Genomic DNA, 16,753 nt, shown 5'->3' with positions numbered 1-16,753 from the left:
AGTGTTTTCTGTTCCTAGTCTGTTTTGTAATTCAAATAAATCATCAATTCTTACCTTCCCGCTGTGTCCATTCCGCCTGCATTAATGAGAGAATGCAACAGCAAAGCCACCATGCCAGATAAGCCTCACAAATCTGTTTGGAAGAGAAAAGGTGAGGCTTTTGATCCCAGGAACACCACACCTACCGTCAAGCATGGTGGTGGTAGTATTACGCTCCGGGCCTGTTTTGCTGCAAATTTAACTGGTGCTTTTGAGAGAGTAAATGGGACAATGAAAAAGGAGGATTACCTCCAAATTCTTGGTGGAATGATTGGAAACTCAAGACAGCCACGACTTTATGTTCTTTACAAGTGTATGTAATATTTTGACCATGACTGTAAGTTCAGATTTTTTTTTAGATATCCCTGAATCAATTTAGTTGTTTTCTTCATGGAATATTTTAGGCCAGTGGTTTCGGGTTAGGGTGCAGAATGGAGACGAGGAAGGTATTGCAATGCTTAATGGCGGGGGGCCGGTGGTCCATCATCATACCAACATTGCATTATCAACACAACACACCTTATCATCTAGCACAGGGGTGTCCAAACTTTTTCCACTGAGGGCCACACACTGAATGTTAAAAACCAGTACAAGATATGTACAAAAAATATACATTTGGGCCTCCACTCAGGCTTGATCCCGGGGACCCTAAAGGGTTTTGGTCCAAAAAATATAAAAAATGTGTCATTATTCTGTATTATTATTTGTATTATTATTCGAGGTCTCTCTGTCAATATACCATTATTAAAGATTTCATTTGTATGCTCATTTTGTCAAAGAAAACCTTGTTTTTTTTATGGAAAAACCCCCACAAAATATGTAATACGTTCACCCAATACAATTTTCAAGTGGAATATTTGAGATTATATAAAAATTGGAGCCTTAAAAAGGTCAATAACTCATAACAACATTGATTTTAATTCATTATAAGGGACCGAATGTGCCTTTGTATTTCTATGGTTTTATTATTATTATTATTCATTATTATTTTTCCGACTCTTCGCGCTGTAATTTGACCCCCTTAACATGCTTCAAAACTCACCAAATTTTACACACACATCGGTATGGCAAACCTTGCCATCTAATTAAAAAACCAAACCCCAAAAATCAAAATTGCGCTCTAGCGCCCCCTAGGAAAAAACACAGACAAAACTGCTTGTAACTTCCGTTTGGAATGTCGTAGAGACATGAAACGAAAACATCTATGTAGGTCTGACTTGGACCTAGATTTCATACACTGACTTCTTTCAGCAAAAATCAACAGGAAGTTGGCAAAAAACCCCTTCAAAACCAAATGTTCCTAAAAAATAAATTTTTTGCCTCTTTGAGCTGTAATTTGTCCCCCTTAACATGCTTCAAAACTCACCAAATTGGACACACACATCAGGACTGGCAAAAATTGCGAACTAGTAAAAAACCAAACCCCAAAACTCGAAGTTGCGCTCTAGCGCCCCTAGGAAAAAACACAGACAAAACTGCTTGTAACTTCCGTTTGGAATGTCGTAGAGACATGAAACGAAAACCTCTATGTAGGTCTGACTTAGACTTAAATTTCATACACTGAATTATTTCAGCAAAAATCAACAGGAAGTTGGCAAAAAACCCCTTCAAAACAAAATTTTCCTAAAAAAATTTAATTTTTGCCTCTTTGAGCTGTAATTTGTCCCCCTTAAAATGCTTCAAAACTCACCAAATTGGACACACACATCGGGACTGGCAAAAATTGCGAACTAGTAAAAAACCAAACCCCAAAACTTGAAGTTGCGCTCTAGCGCCCCCTAGGAAAAAACACAGACAAAACTGCTTGTAACTTCCGTTTGGAATGTCGTAGAGACATGAAACGAAAACATCTATGTAGGTCTGACTTGGACCTAGATTTCATACACTGACTTATTTCAGCAAAAATCAACAGGAAGTTGGCAAAAAACCCCTTCAAAACCAAATTTTCCTAAAAAATAAATTTTTTGCCTCTTTGAGCTGTAATTTGTCCCCCTTAACATGCTTCAAAACTCACCAAATTGGACACACACATCAGGACTGGCAAAAATTGCGAACTAGTAAAAAACCAAACCCCAAAACTCGAAGTTGCGCTCTAGCGCCCCTAGGAAAAAACACAGACAAAACTGCTTGTAACTTCCGTTTGGAATGTCGTAGAGACATGAAACGAAAACCTCTATGTAGGTCTGACTTAGACTTAAATTTCATACACTGAATTATTTCAGCAAAAATCAACAGGAAGTTGGCAAAAAACCCCTTCAAAACAAAATTTTCCTAAAAAAATGTAATTTTTGCCTCTTTGAGCTGTAATTTGTCCCCCTTAAAATGCTTCAAAACTCACCAAATTGGACACACACATCGGGACTGGCAAAAATTGCGAACTAGTAAAAAACCAAACCCCAAAACTCGAAGTTGCGCTCTAGCGCCCCCTAGGAAAAAACACAGACAAAACTGCTTGTAACTTCCGTTTGGAATGTCGTAGAGACATGAAACGAAAACATCTATGTAGGTCTGACTTGGACCTAGATTTCATACACTGACTTATTTCAGCAAAAATCAACAGGAAGTTGGCAAAAAACCCCTTCAAAACCAAATTTTCCTAAAAAATAAAATTTTTGCCTCTTTGAGCTGTAATTTGTCCCCCTTAAAATGCTTCAAAACTCACCAAATTGGACACACACATCAGGACTGGCAAAAATTGCGAACTAGTAAAAAACCAAACCCCAAAACTCGAAGTTGCGCTCTAGCGCCCCCTAGGAAAAAACACAGACAAAACTGCTTGTAACTTCCGTTTGGAATGTCGTAGAGACATGAAACGAAAACTTCTATGTAGGTCTGACTTAGACCTAAATTTCATACACTGAATTCTTTCAGCAAAAATCAACAGGAAGTTGGCAAAAAACCCCTTCAAAACAAAATTTTCCTAAAAAAATTTAATTTTTGCCTCTTTGAGCTGTAATTTGTCCCCCTTAAAATGCTTCAAAACTCACCAAATTGGACACACACATCAGGACTGAGAAAAATTGCAAACCAGTAAAAAACCAAACCCCAAAACTCAAAATTGTGCTCTAGCACCCACTAGGAAAAAACACAGGCAAAACTGCTTGTAACTTCCTTTTGGAATGTTGTAGAGACATGAAATGAAAACCTCTATGTAGGTCTGACTTAGACCTAGATTTCATACACTGATTTCCTTCAGAAAAAATCAACAGGAAGTTTGTAAAAACCCCTTAAAACTAAATTTTCCTAAAAAAAATTCATTTTTGCCTCTTTGAGCTGTAATTTGTCCCCCTTAAAATGCTTCTAAACTCACTAAACTGGACACACACATCAAGACTGTAAAAAAATTGCGATCTAATAAAAAACAAAACCCCAAAACTCAAAATTGCGCTCTAGCGCCCCTTAGGAACAAAACACAGGCAAAACTGCTCCTAGGAGGAAAACACAGACAAAATGCTTGTAACTTCTGGTAGGAATGTCAGAGAGACATGAAACAAAAACCCCGATGTAGGTCTCACTTAGACCTACATTTTAATAGTTGACATCCTTAAGCAAAAATCAACAGGATGTTGGCAATTACGCTTTCAAAACAAAAGTTTTGCAAAAACCCCTCACCTTTTTTCAAACATTATGGGTGACGGACAGAAGCACCAGTGTGACCCCAGGATGCAGGGAAGGTAGGTAACGTGAAGGTAAAGATAGGTTGAAGGGGTAAAGGCAGGAAACACCAGCAAAATTCGGTCCCGTCCATCGCTGCCGCTTGCAGCTTTAATTATTATTATTATTTTTATCAATGACACTTAAACACAAATTACACAACAATTATTGGGGATCTGTCATGCCAAATGTCTTCCCCCCTACAAAAACCTTCCCCCCGGAAGAAATTTGGCGTGACAGCCCCTCCAATGCCTGAAGGACCCCAATGAGGGCGTGACAATACCAAGTTACTGTATATGACTCTTAAGGGTTACAGCTGCAAAATTAGCAAAGCAAAAATAGCTTGAATGGTTAGCATGCTGGAATGCTAATATTTTTTCCTGACCGTTAAGGGTTACAGCTGCAAAATTAGCGATTCAAAAATAGCTTGAAAGGTTAGCATGCTGGAACGCTAATATTTTTCCCTGACCGTTAAGGGTTACAGCTGCAAAATTAGCGATTCAAAAATAGCTTGAAAGGTTAACATGCTGGAATGCTATTATTTTTCCCTGACCATTAAGGGTTACAGCTGCAAAATTAGCGATTCAAAAATAGCTTGAAAGGTTAGCATGCTGGAACGCTATTATTTTTTTCCTGACCGTTAAGGGATACAGCTGCAAAATTAGCGATTCAAAAATAGCTTGAAAGGTTAGCATGCTGGAACGCTAATATTTTTTCCTGACCGTTAAGGGATACAGCTGCAAAATTAGCGATTCAAAAATAGCTTGAAAGGTTAGCATGCTGGAACGCAAATTTTTTTTCCTGACCGTTAAGGGTTACAGCTGCAAAATTAGCGATTCAGAAATAGCTTGAAAGGTTAGCATGCTGGAACGCTATTATTTTTTTCCTGACCGTTAAGGGATACAGCTGCAAAATTAGCGATTCAAAAATAGCTTGAAAGGTTAGCATGCTGGAACGCTAATATTTTTTCCTGACCGTTAAGGGTTACAGCTGCAAAATTAGCGATTCAAAAATAGCTTGAAAGGTTAGCATGCTGGAACGCTAATATTTTTCCCTGACCGTTAAGGGTTACAGCTGCAAAATTAGCGATTCAAAAATAGCTTGAAAGGTTAGCATGGTGGAATGCTATTATTTTTTCCTGACCATTAAGGGTTACAGCTGCAAAATTAGCGATTGAAAAATAGCTTGAAAGGTTAGCATGCTGGAACGCTAATATTTTTCCCTGACCGTTAAGGGTTACAGCTGCAAAATTAGCGATTCAAAAATAGCTTGAAAGGTTAGCATGCTGGAATGCTATTATTTTTTCCTGACCATTAAGGGTTACAGCTGCAAAATTAGCGATTCAAGAAAAGCTTGAAAGGTTAGCATGCTGGAACGCTAATATTTTTTCCTGACCGTTAAGGGTTACAGCTGCAAAATTAACAAAGCAAAAATAGCTTGAAAGGTTAGCATGCTGGAATGCTAATATTTTTTCCTGACCGTTAAGGGTTACAGCTGCAAAATTAGCGATTCAAAAATAGCTTGAAAGGTTAGCATGCTGGAACGCTAATATTTTTTCCTGACCGTTAAGGGTTGCAGCTGCAAAATTAGCGATTCAAAAATAGCTTGAAAGGTTAGCATGCTGGAACGCTAATATTTTTTCCTGACCGTTAAGGGTTACAGCTGCAAAATTAGCGATTCAAAAATAGCTTGAAAGGTTAGCATGCTGGAACGCTAATATTTTTTCCTGACCGTTAAGGGTTACAGCTGCAAAATTAACAAAGCAAAAATAGCTTGAATGGTTAGCATGCTGGAATGCTAATATTTTTTCCTGACCGTTAAGGGTTACAGCTGCAAAATTAGCGATTCAAAAATAGCTTGAAAGGTTAGCATGCTGGAACGCTAATATTTTTTCCTGACCGTTAAGCGTTACAGCTGCAAAATTAGCGATTCAAAAATAGCTTGAAAGGTTAGCATGCTGGAACGCTAATATTTTTTCCTGACCGTTAAGGGTTACAGCTGCAAAATTAGCGATTCAAAAATAGCTTGAAAGGTTAGCATGCTGGAACGCTAATATTTTTTCCTGACCGTTAAGGGTTGCAGCTGCAAAATTAGCGATTCAAAAATAGCTTGAAAGGTTAGCATTCTGGAACGCTTATATTTTTTCCAGACCGTTAAGGGTTACAGCTGCAAAATTAGCGATTCAAAAATAGCTTGAAAGGTTAGCATGCTGGAACGCTAATACTTTTTCCTGACCGTTAAGGGTTACAGCTGCAAAATTAGCGATTCAAAAATAGCTTGAAAGGTTAGCATGCTGGAACGCTAATATTTTTTCCTGACCGTTAAGGGTTGCAGCTGCAAAATTAGCGATTCAAAAATAGCTTGAAAGGTTAGCATTCTGGAACGCTTATATTTTTTCCAGACCGTTAAGGGTTACAGCTGCAAAATTAGCGATTCAAAAATAGCTTGAAAGGTTAGCATGCTGGAACGCTAATACTTTTTCCTGACCGTTAAGGGTTACAGCTGCAAAATTAGCGATTCAAAAATAGCTTGAAAGGTTAGCATGCTGGAACGCTAATATTTTTTCCTCACCATTATTTTTCACCTATGACAATCAGCCGATTATAATGCTTTTAAAACAGGCAGCTGTGCGGGCTGCTTTAAGGTCCTTCCACCCTCTTTGGGGTCCTGTGGGGCGGTATAGCTCGGTTGGTAGAGCGGCCGTGCCAGCAACTTGAGGGTTGCAGGTTCGATTCCCGCTTCCGCCATCCTAGTCACTGCCGTTGTGTCCTTGGGCAAAACACTTTACCCACCTGCTCCCAGTGCCACCCACACTGGTTTGAATGTAACTTAGGTATTGGGTTTCACTATGTAAAGCGCTTTGAGTCACTAGAGAAAAGCGCTATATAAATATAATTCACTTCAAGGTTTTTGTAGGGGGGAAGAAATTTGGCGTGACGGATCCATCCATCCATTTTCTACCGCTTATTCCCTTTCGGGGTCACGGGGGGCGCTGGCGCCTATCTCAGCTACAATCGGGCGGAAGGCAGGGTACACCCTGGACAAGTCGCCACCTCATCGCAGGGCCAACAGAGATAGACAGACAACATTCACACAGGCGCGACAGATCCAAAAATAAATTATACATTTTATTAACCGTTTAATTTTAACACAATAACCTCCAGATCAACTTCCGATTATACGTTTTGTTTTTGTTTGTTTGTTTGAGGCCCTTTTTAAAACTAATTAAAAAAAAAAAACAGCTTACTTTTTTACATAGCAAACACAAAATATGCAACATTTTCCCCAAAGAATATCTCAAAGTGGAATATTTAATATGACATTTTGGAGCCTTGAATAGGTCAATAATTCATAATGTCATTGATTTTGATTCATTATTATTTTTCTTAAAAGAAAGAAACAGCCTGCATGGCAGTTTTGTGTTATTAGAGTCAACATTGCAACATTTTCATGTTACATTTCACCTCTTGGCTCTTTTACAACACTTTTTATGTTTTTGTTTTTTTTTAGTAGTATTTTTACAATGTGTTGTGGGGCCGTTAAAAAATGACCTGTGGGCCGCAAATGGCCCCCCGGGGCCGCACTTTGGACACCCCTGATCTAGCAGGAAAACAAATAGACAGGACAGTGCTTTTTTTTTTCTCTTCTTTTTTTTTGTTGTTTTCTTTAAATGCCCATGTTTCAGCGACTAAACAAGTATACAAGTACATGAGACTGGCCAAAGTATAGCCTTCTTCCAAATGAAGTGTACATACGAGGGCGGGGTGACGGGAGACGTACAAGCAGCCTCGGGTCAGGACACCGACACAAGAACGGAGTAATATCGGAAAATGAAAGCCATAATGTGGTTAAATAAGTCAATGCAAGTAAATGCTATAAAATCATAATAATATATCATCTTTCCCTTCTATTTACAGGAGTGGAACACATAGCTGGTAGGAGCGATGGTCGGGTGGAGCATCTCAGAGGGCTGGTATACTATAATCCCCCCCCCCCCCCCTCCCTCCCCCTACCCCCTGATCAATCTCTCACTTTCCCTTCAGCAGACCTGGGCAAATTAAGACCCGGGGGCCACATGTGTGGACCGTTGAGCTTTTCAATCTGGCCCGCCGGACATTCCCAAATAATTTATTTTAGATCTTTAATATGGAAAATGTAGCTGCCATTATGATGTGCAGTCATGTTTTCTAATGACCGGAAGTCTTCAACTCTACAAAGTACAAAACCCCCGTTTCCATATGCGTTTGATGTAATTGTGTTAGATGTAAATATAAACAGAATACAATGATATCATTTTCAAGCCATACTCAGTTGAATATGCTACAAAGACAACATATTTGATGTTCAAACTGAAATAATCATTAACTTTAGAATTTGATGCCAGCAAGACGTGACAAAGAAGTTGGGAAAGGTGGCAATAAATACTGACAAAGTTGAGGAATGCTCATCAAACACTTATATGGAACATCCCACAGGTGTGCAGGCTAATTGGGAACAGGTGGGTGCCATGATTGGGTATAAAAACAGCTTCCCCCCAAAAAATGCTCAGTCTTCCACAAGAAAGGATGGGGCGAGGTACACCCCTTTGTCCACAACTGTGTGAGCAAATAGTCAAACAGTTTAAGAACAACCTTTCTCAAAGTGACATTGCAAGAAATGTAGGGATTTCAACATCTACGCTCCATAATATCATCAAAAGGTTCAGAGAATCTGGAGAAATCACTCCACGTAAGCGGCATGGCCGGAAACCAACATTGAATGACCGTGACCTTCCATCCCTCAGACGGCACTGTATCAAAAACCCACATCAATCTCTAAAGGATATCACCACATGGGCTCAGGAACACTTCAGAAAACCACTGTCACTAAACACAGTTCGTTACTACATCTTTAAGTGCAAGTTAAAACTCTACTATGCAAAGCGAAAGCCATTTATCAACAACATCCAGAAACGCCGCCGGCTTCTCTGGGCCCGAGATCATCTAAGATGGACTGATGCAAAGTGGAAACTTGTTCTGCGGTCTGACAAGTCCACATTTCAGATTGTTTTTGGAAATATTCGACACTGTGTCATCCGGACCAAAGGGGAAGCGAACCATCCAGACTGTTATCGTTGCTAAGTTGAAAAGCCAGCATCTGTGATGGTATGGGGGTGCATTAGTGCCCAAGGCATGGGTAACTTACACATCTGTGAAGGCTCCATTAATGCTGAAAGGTACATACAGGTTTTGGAACAACATATGCTGCCATCTAATTTTTCATGAACGCCCCTGCTTATTTCAACAAGACAATGCCAAGCCACATTCAGCACGTGTTACAACAGCGTGGATTTGTAAAAAAAAAAGAGTGTGGGTACTTTCCTAGCCCGCCTGCAGTCCAGACCTGTCTCCCATGGAAAATGTGTGGCGCATTATGAAGCGTAAAATACGACAGCGGAGACCCCGGACTGTTGAAGGACTGAAGCTCTACATAAAACAAGAATGGGAAAGAATCCCATTTTCAGAGCTTTCTACAATTAGTTTCCTCAGTTCCCAAACATTTATTGAGTGTTGTTAAAAGAAAAGGTGATGTAACACAGTGGTGAACATGCCCTTTCCCAACTACTTTGGCACGTGTTGCAGCCATGAAATTCTAAGTTATTTACTATTAGCAAAAAAAAATATGAATTTGTGCGTTTGAACATCAAATATGTTGTCTTTGTAGCATATTCAACTGAATATGGGTTGAAAAGGATTTACAAATCATTGTATTCTGTTTATATTTACATCTAACACAATTTCCCAACTCATATGGAAACGGGATTTGTACAAAGTATTTCAATGGTTGGAATCTGTGCTTTTGCATTATGCCTGTTGTGTCCTTGAGCAAGACACTTCACCCTTGCTCCTGATGGTTCGTGGTTAGGGCCTTGCATGGCAGCTCCCTCCATCAGTGTGTGAATGTGTGTGTGTATGGGTGAATGTGGAAATAGTGTCAAAGCGCTTTGAGTACCTTGAAGGTAGAAAAGCGCTATACAAGTATAACCCATTTACCATTTATATGCTAGTTACTATAGTAATATAATTAGTAACTATGGTAATGTAAGTCACAGCAGCTCAGACGAGGCACCAAGTAGTGTGGGCGGGGAGCGTTTCCACAGTCGCGGAAGGAGCTTTTCACAACTAATTTCTAAAGCTTAGTGATATATCAGATTGTAGGTGGGTTATTTTTCACCGTTTTTTGCATTTTTGTTGCGTTTCACTTGATTGTAAAACATGTCGATCGAAAGGGGGAAGGAGGGGGATGACATTTATATATTTTTTTAATATTCAGTGTTGTATCGTTCATAGAAAAATGTAAAATTCCATTAGGTTTTTTTAAGGCAGTCTGTCATAACGTTTTTTTTTTAGCATTTAATCATTATGAGGTTTTGTATTAGTGTACCTAAATTTCTCTAAGTGTGGCCCCCGAGTCGAAATAATTCCCCAGGCCTGACTTATAGGTTATATATATTTTTTCTTTTTAAATATAGATTCCTCCATTTTTTTTCTTCTTCTTCTTCTTCTTGTATTTTGTTCTCTTCTGCAGGTTGTTCTTTTAGTTGAAAAACAGAAGAAGACAAAAATTGCTACATTCACATTTCACAGGTTGTTCAGGTGGTCATCAGGAGTCCATGTGTGTGTGTGTGTGTGTGTGTGTGTGTGTGTGTGTGTGTGTGTGTGTGTGTGTGTGTGTGTTTATATAAGTGTGTGGTCAGTTTTTACCCCAAGATCCACCCCTTTTGTTTTATCCTGGAGGGCTTAGAAAAAAGCAGAAGGTGTGGTAATGGTTCTAGCGATGCATAGAACTGCATCTCCGGTTCTTCATCTGCTCCCCACACAGCTGTTTAGTCTCCTGTTCCTACCATGCTGCCTCCATCTGGAACAATCCTGCAGGGTCATTAGTAGAGGTATTTCAGTCTTGTACTTGCTCGATGTGTGTGTGTGTAAGCGTGTGTGTTGTGATTATGTCCCGCTGCGGTTATACGCGGGTGGTGGAGTGTGTGTGCGCGGAGATGTGCGTGTGCGGCAAGTGCGTGTTGCCGTAGGGACTGTGGTGCGTGTATCCCTGGTGCGGGTGGCCCATCCTCAGGCCCACCACCGAGCCGGGGGTCATGGGGGTCATGGGGGTGGCGGGGGTCGCTGAGTGCGAGCCCGGGGTCACGGGCAGCGAGCCCGGGGTGAGGGAGGTCATGAGGGGCACGTCGTCGGGCGAGCGGCGCAAGGTGAGGGTGTAGTCGGGCGGGCAGGTGAGACGCACGGTGTCCAGCGTGCTGTAGATGTCCTGGGTGTCCAAGCCGTCCAGGGCGTCCAGCGTGTCCAGCGTGTGGTGGTGGTGGGTGTTGTTCCTCTCCTCGGCCGACGCTGCGTCCGACTCCAGCTGCTTCACCTGCACAGGTCCATAAACCGGTTTGTTAGTTTCAAGACAGAAGAGACCACTGGGAACCATGGCCGGCTCTACGCAGGGGCAAGAGGGGGCAGAGCCCCCTTAAATAAATGTCTTGCCCCCTCAAATCAAAATTTGAGAAAGTAAATTTGAATAAACCCACAAAATTACTACATTACAAGTTGACAAAATTCAATCAATCAATCAATGTTTATTTATATAGCCCCAAATCACAAATGTCTCAAAGGACTGCACAAATCATTACGACTACAACATCCTCGGAAGAACCCACAAATTATCTGCACTAGCGGAAAAATCCACCGAAAAAGGGACACCCACAATATAGTAGTGTCGGCTTCCCTCATCCCTCCCTCTGCTGTGCGTGTATTCAACATTCCACAGCAGACACACACCCGCACACACCCCTCAGCCCTCAGTAAACATCCAATCACTGTTGCAGTATGAAAGTAAAAGAAAAGGAAAAGTTGTCTACATTTATCATATACTTGTTAGGATGGGTTTATTTGTGTAGTCTTATCCGTCATAAACACGTTTAAAAGGGACACGTTTTTAAACACGTTTAAAAGGGACACACACGATATAGTAGTGTCGGCTTCCCTCTCATCCCTCCCTCCGCTCTGCGTGTATTCAACATTCCACAGCAGACACACACCCGCACACACCCCTCAGCCCTCAGTAAACATCCAATCACTGTTGCAGTATGAAAGTAAAAGAAAAGGAAAAGTTGTCTACATGTATCATATACTTGTTAGGATGGGTGTATTTGTGTAGTCTTATCTGTCATAAACACGTTTATCGTCGCAGACTTTCGGTGATACGGAGTTCCTTTTTTTTTTCTTTTTTACAACTTGAGGAGAGCAGTGACAGCGGAGGCTCTGAGCAGACGTGGTTTGGAAGGCAGAGAGCCTCCACTGTCCCTGTAACAAGCTACAAGTCATTTATGATGCTGTTAATGAGGGTAAAAATGAAACATAAGGTATATATTCTGCTTAGCAGTCCTCCTCTGCTGTCCTCTGTTCAGAGCGGAGTCCCTAGCAACGGCCCGTTTTACTTAGCAACGGTCTGGCAATCGACTGCTGGAATTCTTTTTCTGTAGTTTTTCTTGTAAGTCTACATGGTCAACCTTTAATGTTTCAATCTACATTTTGTAATAAACAAATTATAAGTTTCATTTGATATGACCAAGACACCTAAAAACAAAAACACAATTTACAAGCAAGTGGGCAACACACATACATTGGAGTGAATGAATTTTGTGCCCAGATGAGTGCCCACGTTCTGTTTTATAAATTAGTTTGAGATTCTTTTTTATTATTATTCATCAGACTACCTTTCAGTTTTGTAAATATTGACTGTAGTGTGTGAAGTCCTACTTTGGGTCAAAATTTATTTGAGCGTTAGGCCATCCAGTTAGGATAAATGTTATGTTGTTGGTTGATAAAATCTGGATGAAGGATGTTTTATTCTATTTTATTCATTTATTTTTATTTTTCAGTTTCCCCCCCCTGAGGGATTGCCACCTTATTGTGGTCAGGGGGTTTGCGTGCCTCAGTGACCGTAAGAGCTATACCAGCAGGAGCTTAGTCTTCAGGTGGGACACCCAAGTTGGACAGGTCTGCAGGTAGAGGCCTGACAAAGTGCAATCCACTACTCCAGGTTGGGGTTGGACACATAGCTAAAGACCCATTTCAATGAAGAAAGCATCGTTACTATAAGCACAAAAAAAAAGTGCTGGAGCATGATGTGTACACATGATGCCCCCTTCACATTTCTGACTGCCCCCTCATATAAGCATGTCTAGAACCGCCCCTGCTGCTACCAAGACACGCGTCATTTTCTTAAAGGGCAACATGCTAAGATTTATCATTGTCACTGCTTGCATGCATTTAGCCACAAAAACCTAGTAACTCAATTTTGGTCAAAACTGAGCTGATAATAATTTTGGAGTTCCTAGGTGATATGCTTCACATTAGTGTATGCGATATTGTAATTTGTTCCGTAAGTAAGCTGTTACGCGCATGGCAGGACCTAGCAACTACCACATAACCGCGTAGATACAAGTACATCCAGTACACAAAAACATTTTAACATCTCTCCCAAGTTAATTGAGCATACATACACGCCCCCAAATCAACGCCTTCACCACCGCTTAATTCCTCTGGGGTTGTGGATGGCTGAGTAGCGCTCTATAGCGGCAGCCGGCTTCCAGGGCCTCAACGAGCACCTCTGCAAGCACGCCTGCGAGAGCCCTCAGGGGGTCGACTTCCCCCGCCTCCGGCGGCCCAGCCAGATTGGGCGCCAAATTGTGGAGGTCTCGCTTCTCCGGGTTCTCTGGACCACCAATGATGGACATGACAGCTGTGTTCATCTTTGCGAACAATGATTGACTTCCCCCGCCTCCGGTGGTCCAGCCAGATTGGGCGCCAAATTGTGGAGGTCTCGCTTTTCCGGGTTCTCTGGACCACCAATGATGGACATGACGGCCGTGTTCATCTTTGCGAACAATGATTGACTTCCCCCGCCTCCGGTGGTCCAGCCAGATTGGGCGCCAAATTGTGGAGGTCTCGGTTCTCCGGGTTCTTTGGACCACCAATGATGGACATGACGGCCGTGTTCATCTTTGCAAACAATGATTGACTTCCCCCGCCTCCGGTGGTCCAGCCAGGTTGGGCGCCAAATTGTGGAGGTCTCGCTTTTCCGGGTTCTCTGGACCACCAATGATGGACATGACGGTCGTGTTCATCTTTGCGAACAATTATTTATTTTGCAATAAGTTGTGCTTATCAGCCATGTTTTCTCTCGCTAGTTCCTCCTCTCCTTTCCGACTGCTGCCTTTAACAGAGCGACAGGCGGTCAGACAAAAACTCACAGCTATGTCATCCACGCACCTGTCACTAATCTCAAAGCCAGTCCTGACACACCCCGCTTCGCTGCAGGTCCGCAGGCCACGCCCCCCTCCAAATTCTTCAACCTAAAATCATCAGCCCAGAGGTTGTGTCTTGAGCGCAGTTGGGTGTTCCAACAGAACAATGACCCAAAACACACGTCGAAAGTGGTAAAGGATTGGCTAAAATAGGCTAGAATTAAGATTTTAGAATGGCCTTCCCAAAGTCCTGACTTAATAAACGTGTGGACAATGTTGAAGAAACAAGTCCATGTCAGAAAACCAACAACATAATAAATTCATAAAAGAACCAAACGTCATGAATGTTTTTTGTGACCAACAATTATGTGCTCCAATCACTATCACAAAAATACAAGATTTGTAGAAATGATTGGAAACTCAAGAAATCCATGACTTTGTGTTCTTTACAAGTGTTTGTAAACTTTTGACTACGACTGCACGCACACCCGCAGATGTTTGAGTGCACGATCCAAAAAAGTCATTAAGGAGTGTTGCACCACAACATTGATGGTTCACCCGTGCACAAAATAGGGTTTTTTTTTGCATATTTCTGCTGACCGATGAACAAACAGCAATGAAAACATAACCTGCTGAGGTAATGAATGAAATTAATCATCGCAATTACCCCATTTAGGCAATAAAACCAAAAGATATTAAACACACAGCAACAAATAAACAAACAAAAAAAAGAATTGATGCTGTGTGAAAATTATTATTACTTTTTACTAATAAGTAGATAATAGTTTGTTGTTTTTTTTTGTGGGGAGGGGGGGGGGTCCCAATCCAATGTTGATATTGGTCCGACGTCAGCAAAAACCAAGTATGGGTTTATTATCGGCTTGCATTGCATTGTACAAGCAGTCCTGCAGCGCCTTCACTTGTCTAAAAGTGGACACGCAGTTGACATTTAAATGTCCTCTGTGGAGGGGGGCGTGGCCTGCGGGCCTGCCGTGGAACGGGGTGTGAAAGGACCGACCTCAAAGACAGCGACAGACGAGTAGATGGCCCAGGTGGGCCTGTTAGATGGATGGATGGATGGATGGATGGATGGATGGATGGATGGATGGATAGATGGATGGATAGATGGCTGGATGGATGGATGGATAGATAGATAGATGGATAGGGACGGCGTGGCGCAGTGGGAGAGTGGCCGTGTGCAACCCGAGGGTCCCTGGTTCAATTCCCACCTAGTACCAACCTCATCACGTCCGTTGTGTCAAGAGCAAGACACTTCACCCTTGCTCCTGATGGGTGCTGGTTGGCGCCTTGCATGGCAGCTCCCTCCATCAGTGTGTGAATGGGTAAATGTGGAAGTAGTGTCAAAGCGCTTTGAGTACCTTGAAGGTAGAAAAGCGCTATACAAGTACAACCCATTTATCATTTATAGATAGATAGATGGATGGATAGATAGATAGATAGATAGATAGATAGATAGATAGATAGATAGATAGATAGATAGATAGATAGATAGATAGATAGATAGATAGATAGATAGATAGATAGATAGATAGATAGATAGATAGATAGATAGATAGATAGATAGATAGATAGATAGATAGATAGATAGATGGATTGATAGATAGATAGATGGATAGTACTTTATTGATTCCTTCCGGAAAGTTCCCTCAGAAAATTATCTAATCACCTGTCGCCTTTATTAGCAGCAGCCGGCACGAGACACGGGAGTTGGAGTGGGAGCCAGGCAAAGAAAATTTGCTGCAAATTATTAATGTAAATAAAACAGTGTTGTACCCTGAAATCGGGGCTCTCGTGGCAGTGTGTGGGGGTCCTCAGAACCCACTAGTGGGCAACCACGGCATCCTCCTAATGAACAAACATGGTTGGTTTTTTATTGTATTTTAGTGAAGTCATTTACAAAAAGGTAAACATGGTAGGTTTTTCTTCTCGGTGGTTTAATCCACACGATGGTCAAGCAGCTTGAACGTAGCATTAAAAAAATGCGGGTGTAGAGTTTGAGCAGAAAATGCCGTATTTGCTGTTTTGTCCTTGGGTGTTCCAGTCGTTCAAATAGAGAGATAGGAAATAGCCTTAATAAAGTTCCGAGAGAAGTGGTACATAAAGGTAAAACAAAAGTGCGTCGAAGGAAATGTCTCTTAAAAATGTCCCTTTCATTATCTTGTAGAATACAATCGGACCATGCTTGTGTCTGCAGCGATCACTTTGTAAAAAAAAAAAAAAAAGAATATTTGATGTGTTTGAGAAACTTTCTGTAATGTAATCGAGTTTATTCTATCCATCTTCTTCTTCCGCTTATCCGAGGTCAGGTTGCGGGGGCATCAGCCTAAGCAGGGAAGCCAAAACTTCCCTCTCCCCAGCCATTCAGTCCAGCTCCTCCCGGGGGATCCCGAGGCGTTCCCAAGCCAGCTGGGAGACATCGTCTTCCCAATGTGTCCTGGGTCTTCCCCGTGGCCTCCTAGTTTGAGTTCCTCCCGGATGACAGAGCTTCTCACCCTATCTCTAAGGGAGAGACCTGGAAACTCATTTGGGCCGCTTGTACCCGTGATCTTATCCTTTCCGTCATAACCCAGAGCTCATGACCATAGGTGAAGATGGGAACGTAGATCAACCGGTAAATTGAGAGCTTTGCCTTCCGGCTCAGCTCCTTCTTCACCACTACGGACCGATGCAGCGTACGCATTACTGAAGACGCCGCACCGATCCGCCTGTCGATCTCACGATCCACTCTTCCCCCACTCGTGAACAAGACTC

The 16,753-nt window shown here is 41.8% G+C and overlaps 1 protein-coding gene across 1 annotated transcript in view; it reads right to left on the bottom strand.

The window, feature by feature from the left end:
- Nucleotides 1-6,461: 6,461 nt before the first annotated feature.
- LOC133538476 (neuroligin-4, X-linked-like) overlaps nucleotides 6,462-16,753 on the bottom strand; it is a 130,759-nt gene continuing 120,467 nt past the window's right edge. Inside the window, exon 10 of the mRNA XM_061880131.1 lies at nucleotides 6,462-11,100. Within this exon, the coding sequence (XP_061736115.1) occupies nucleotides 10,693-11,100 (408 nt within the window). The 3' untranslated portion in view covers nucleotides 6,462-10,692. The remainder of the gene's footprint in view (nucleotides 11,101-16,753) is intronic.

This window comes from Nerophis ophidion, linkage group LG19 (assembly GCF_033978795.1).
Source record: "Nerophis ophidion isolate RoL-2023_Sa linkage group LG19, RoL_Noph_v1.0, whole genome shotgun sequence".
In the NCBI taxonomy this organism is placed as follows: Eukaryota; Metazoa; Chordata; class Actinopteri; order Syngnathiformes; family Syngnathidae; genus Nerophis; species Nerophis ophidion.
This window is presented reverse-complemented; position numbering and strand designations above follow the sequence as displayed.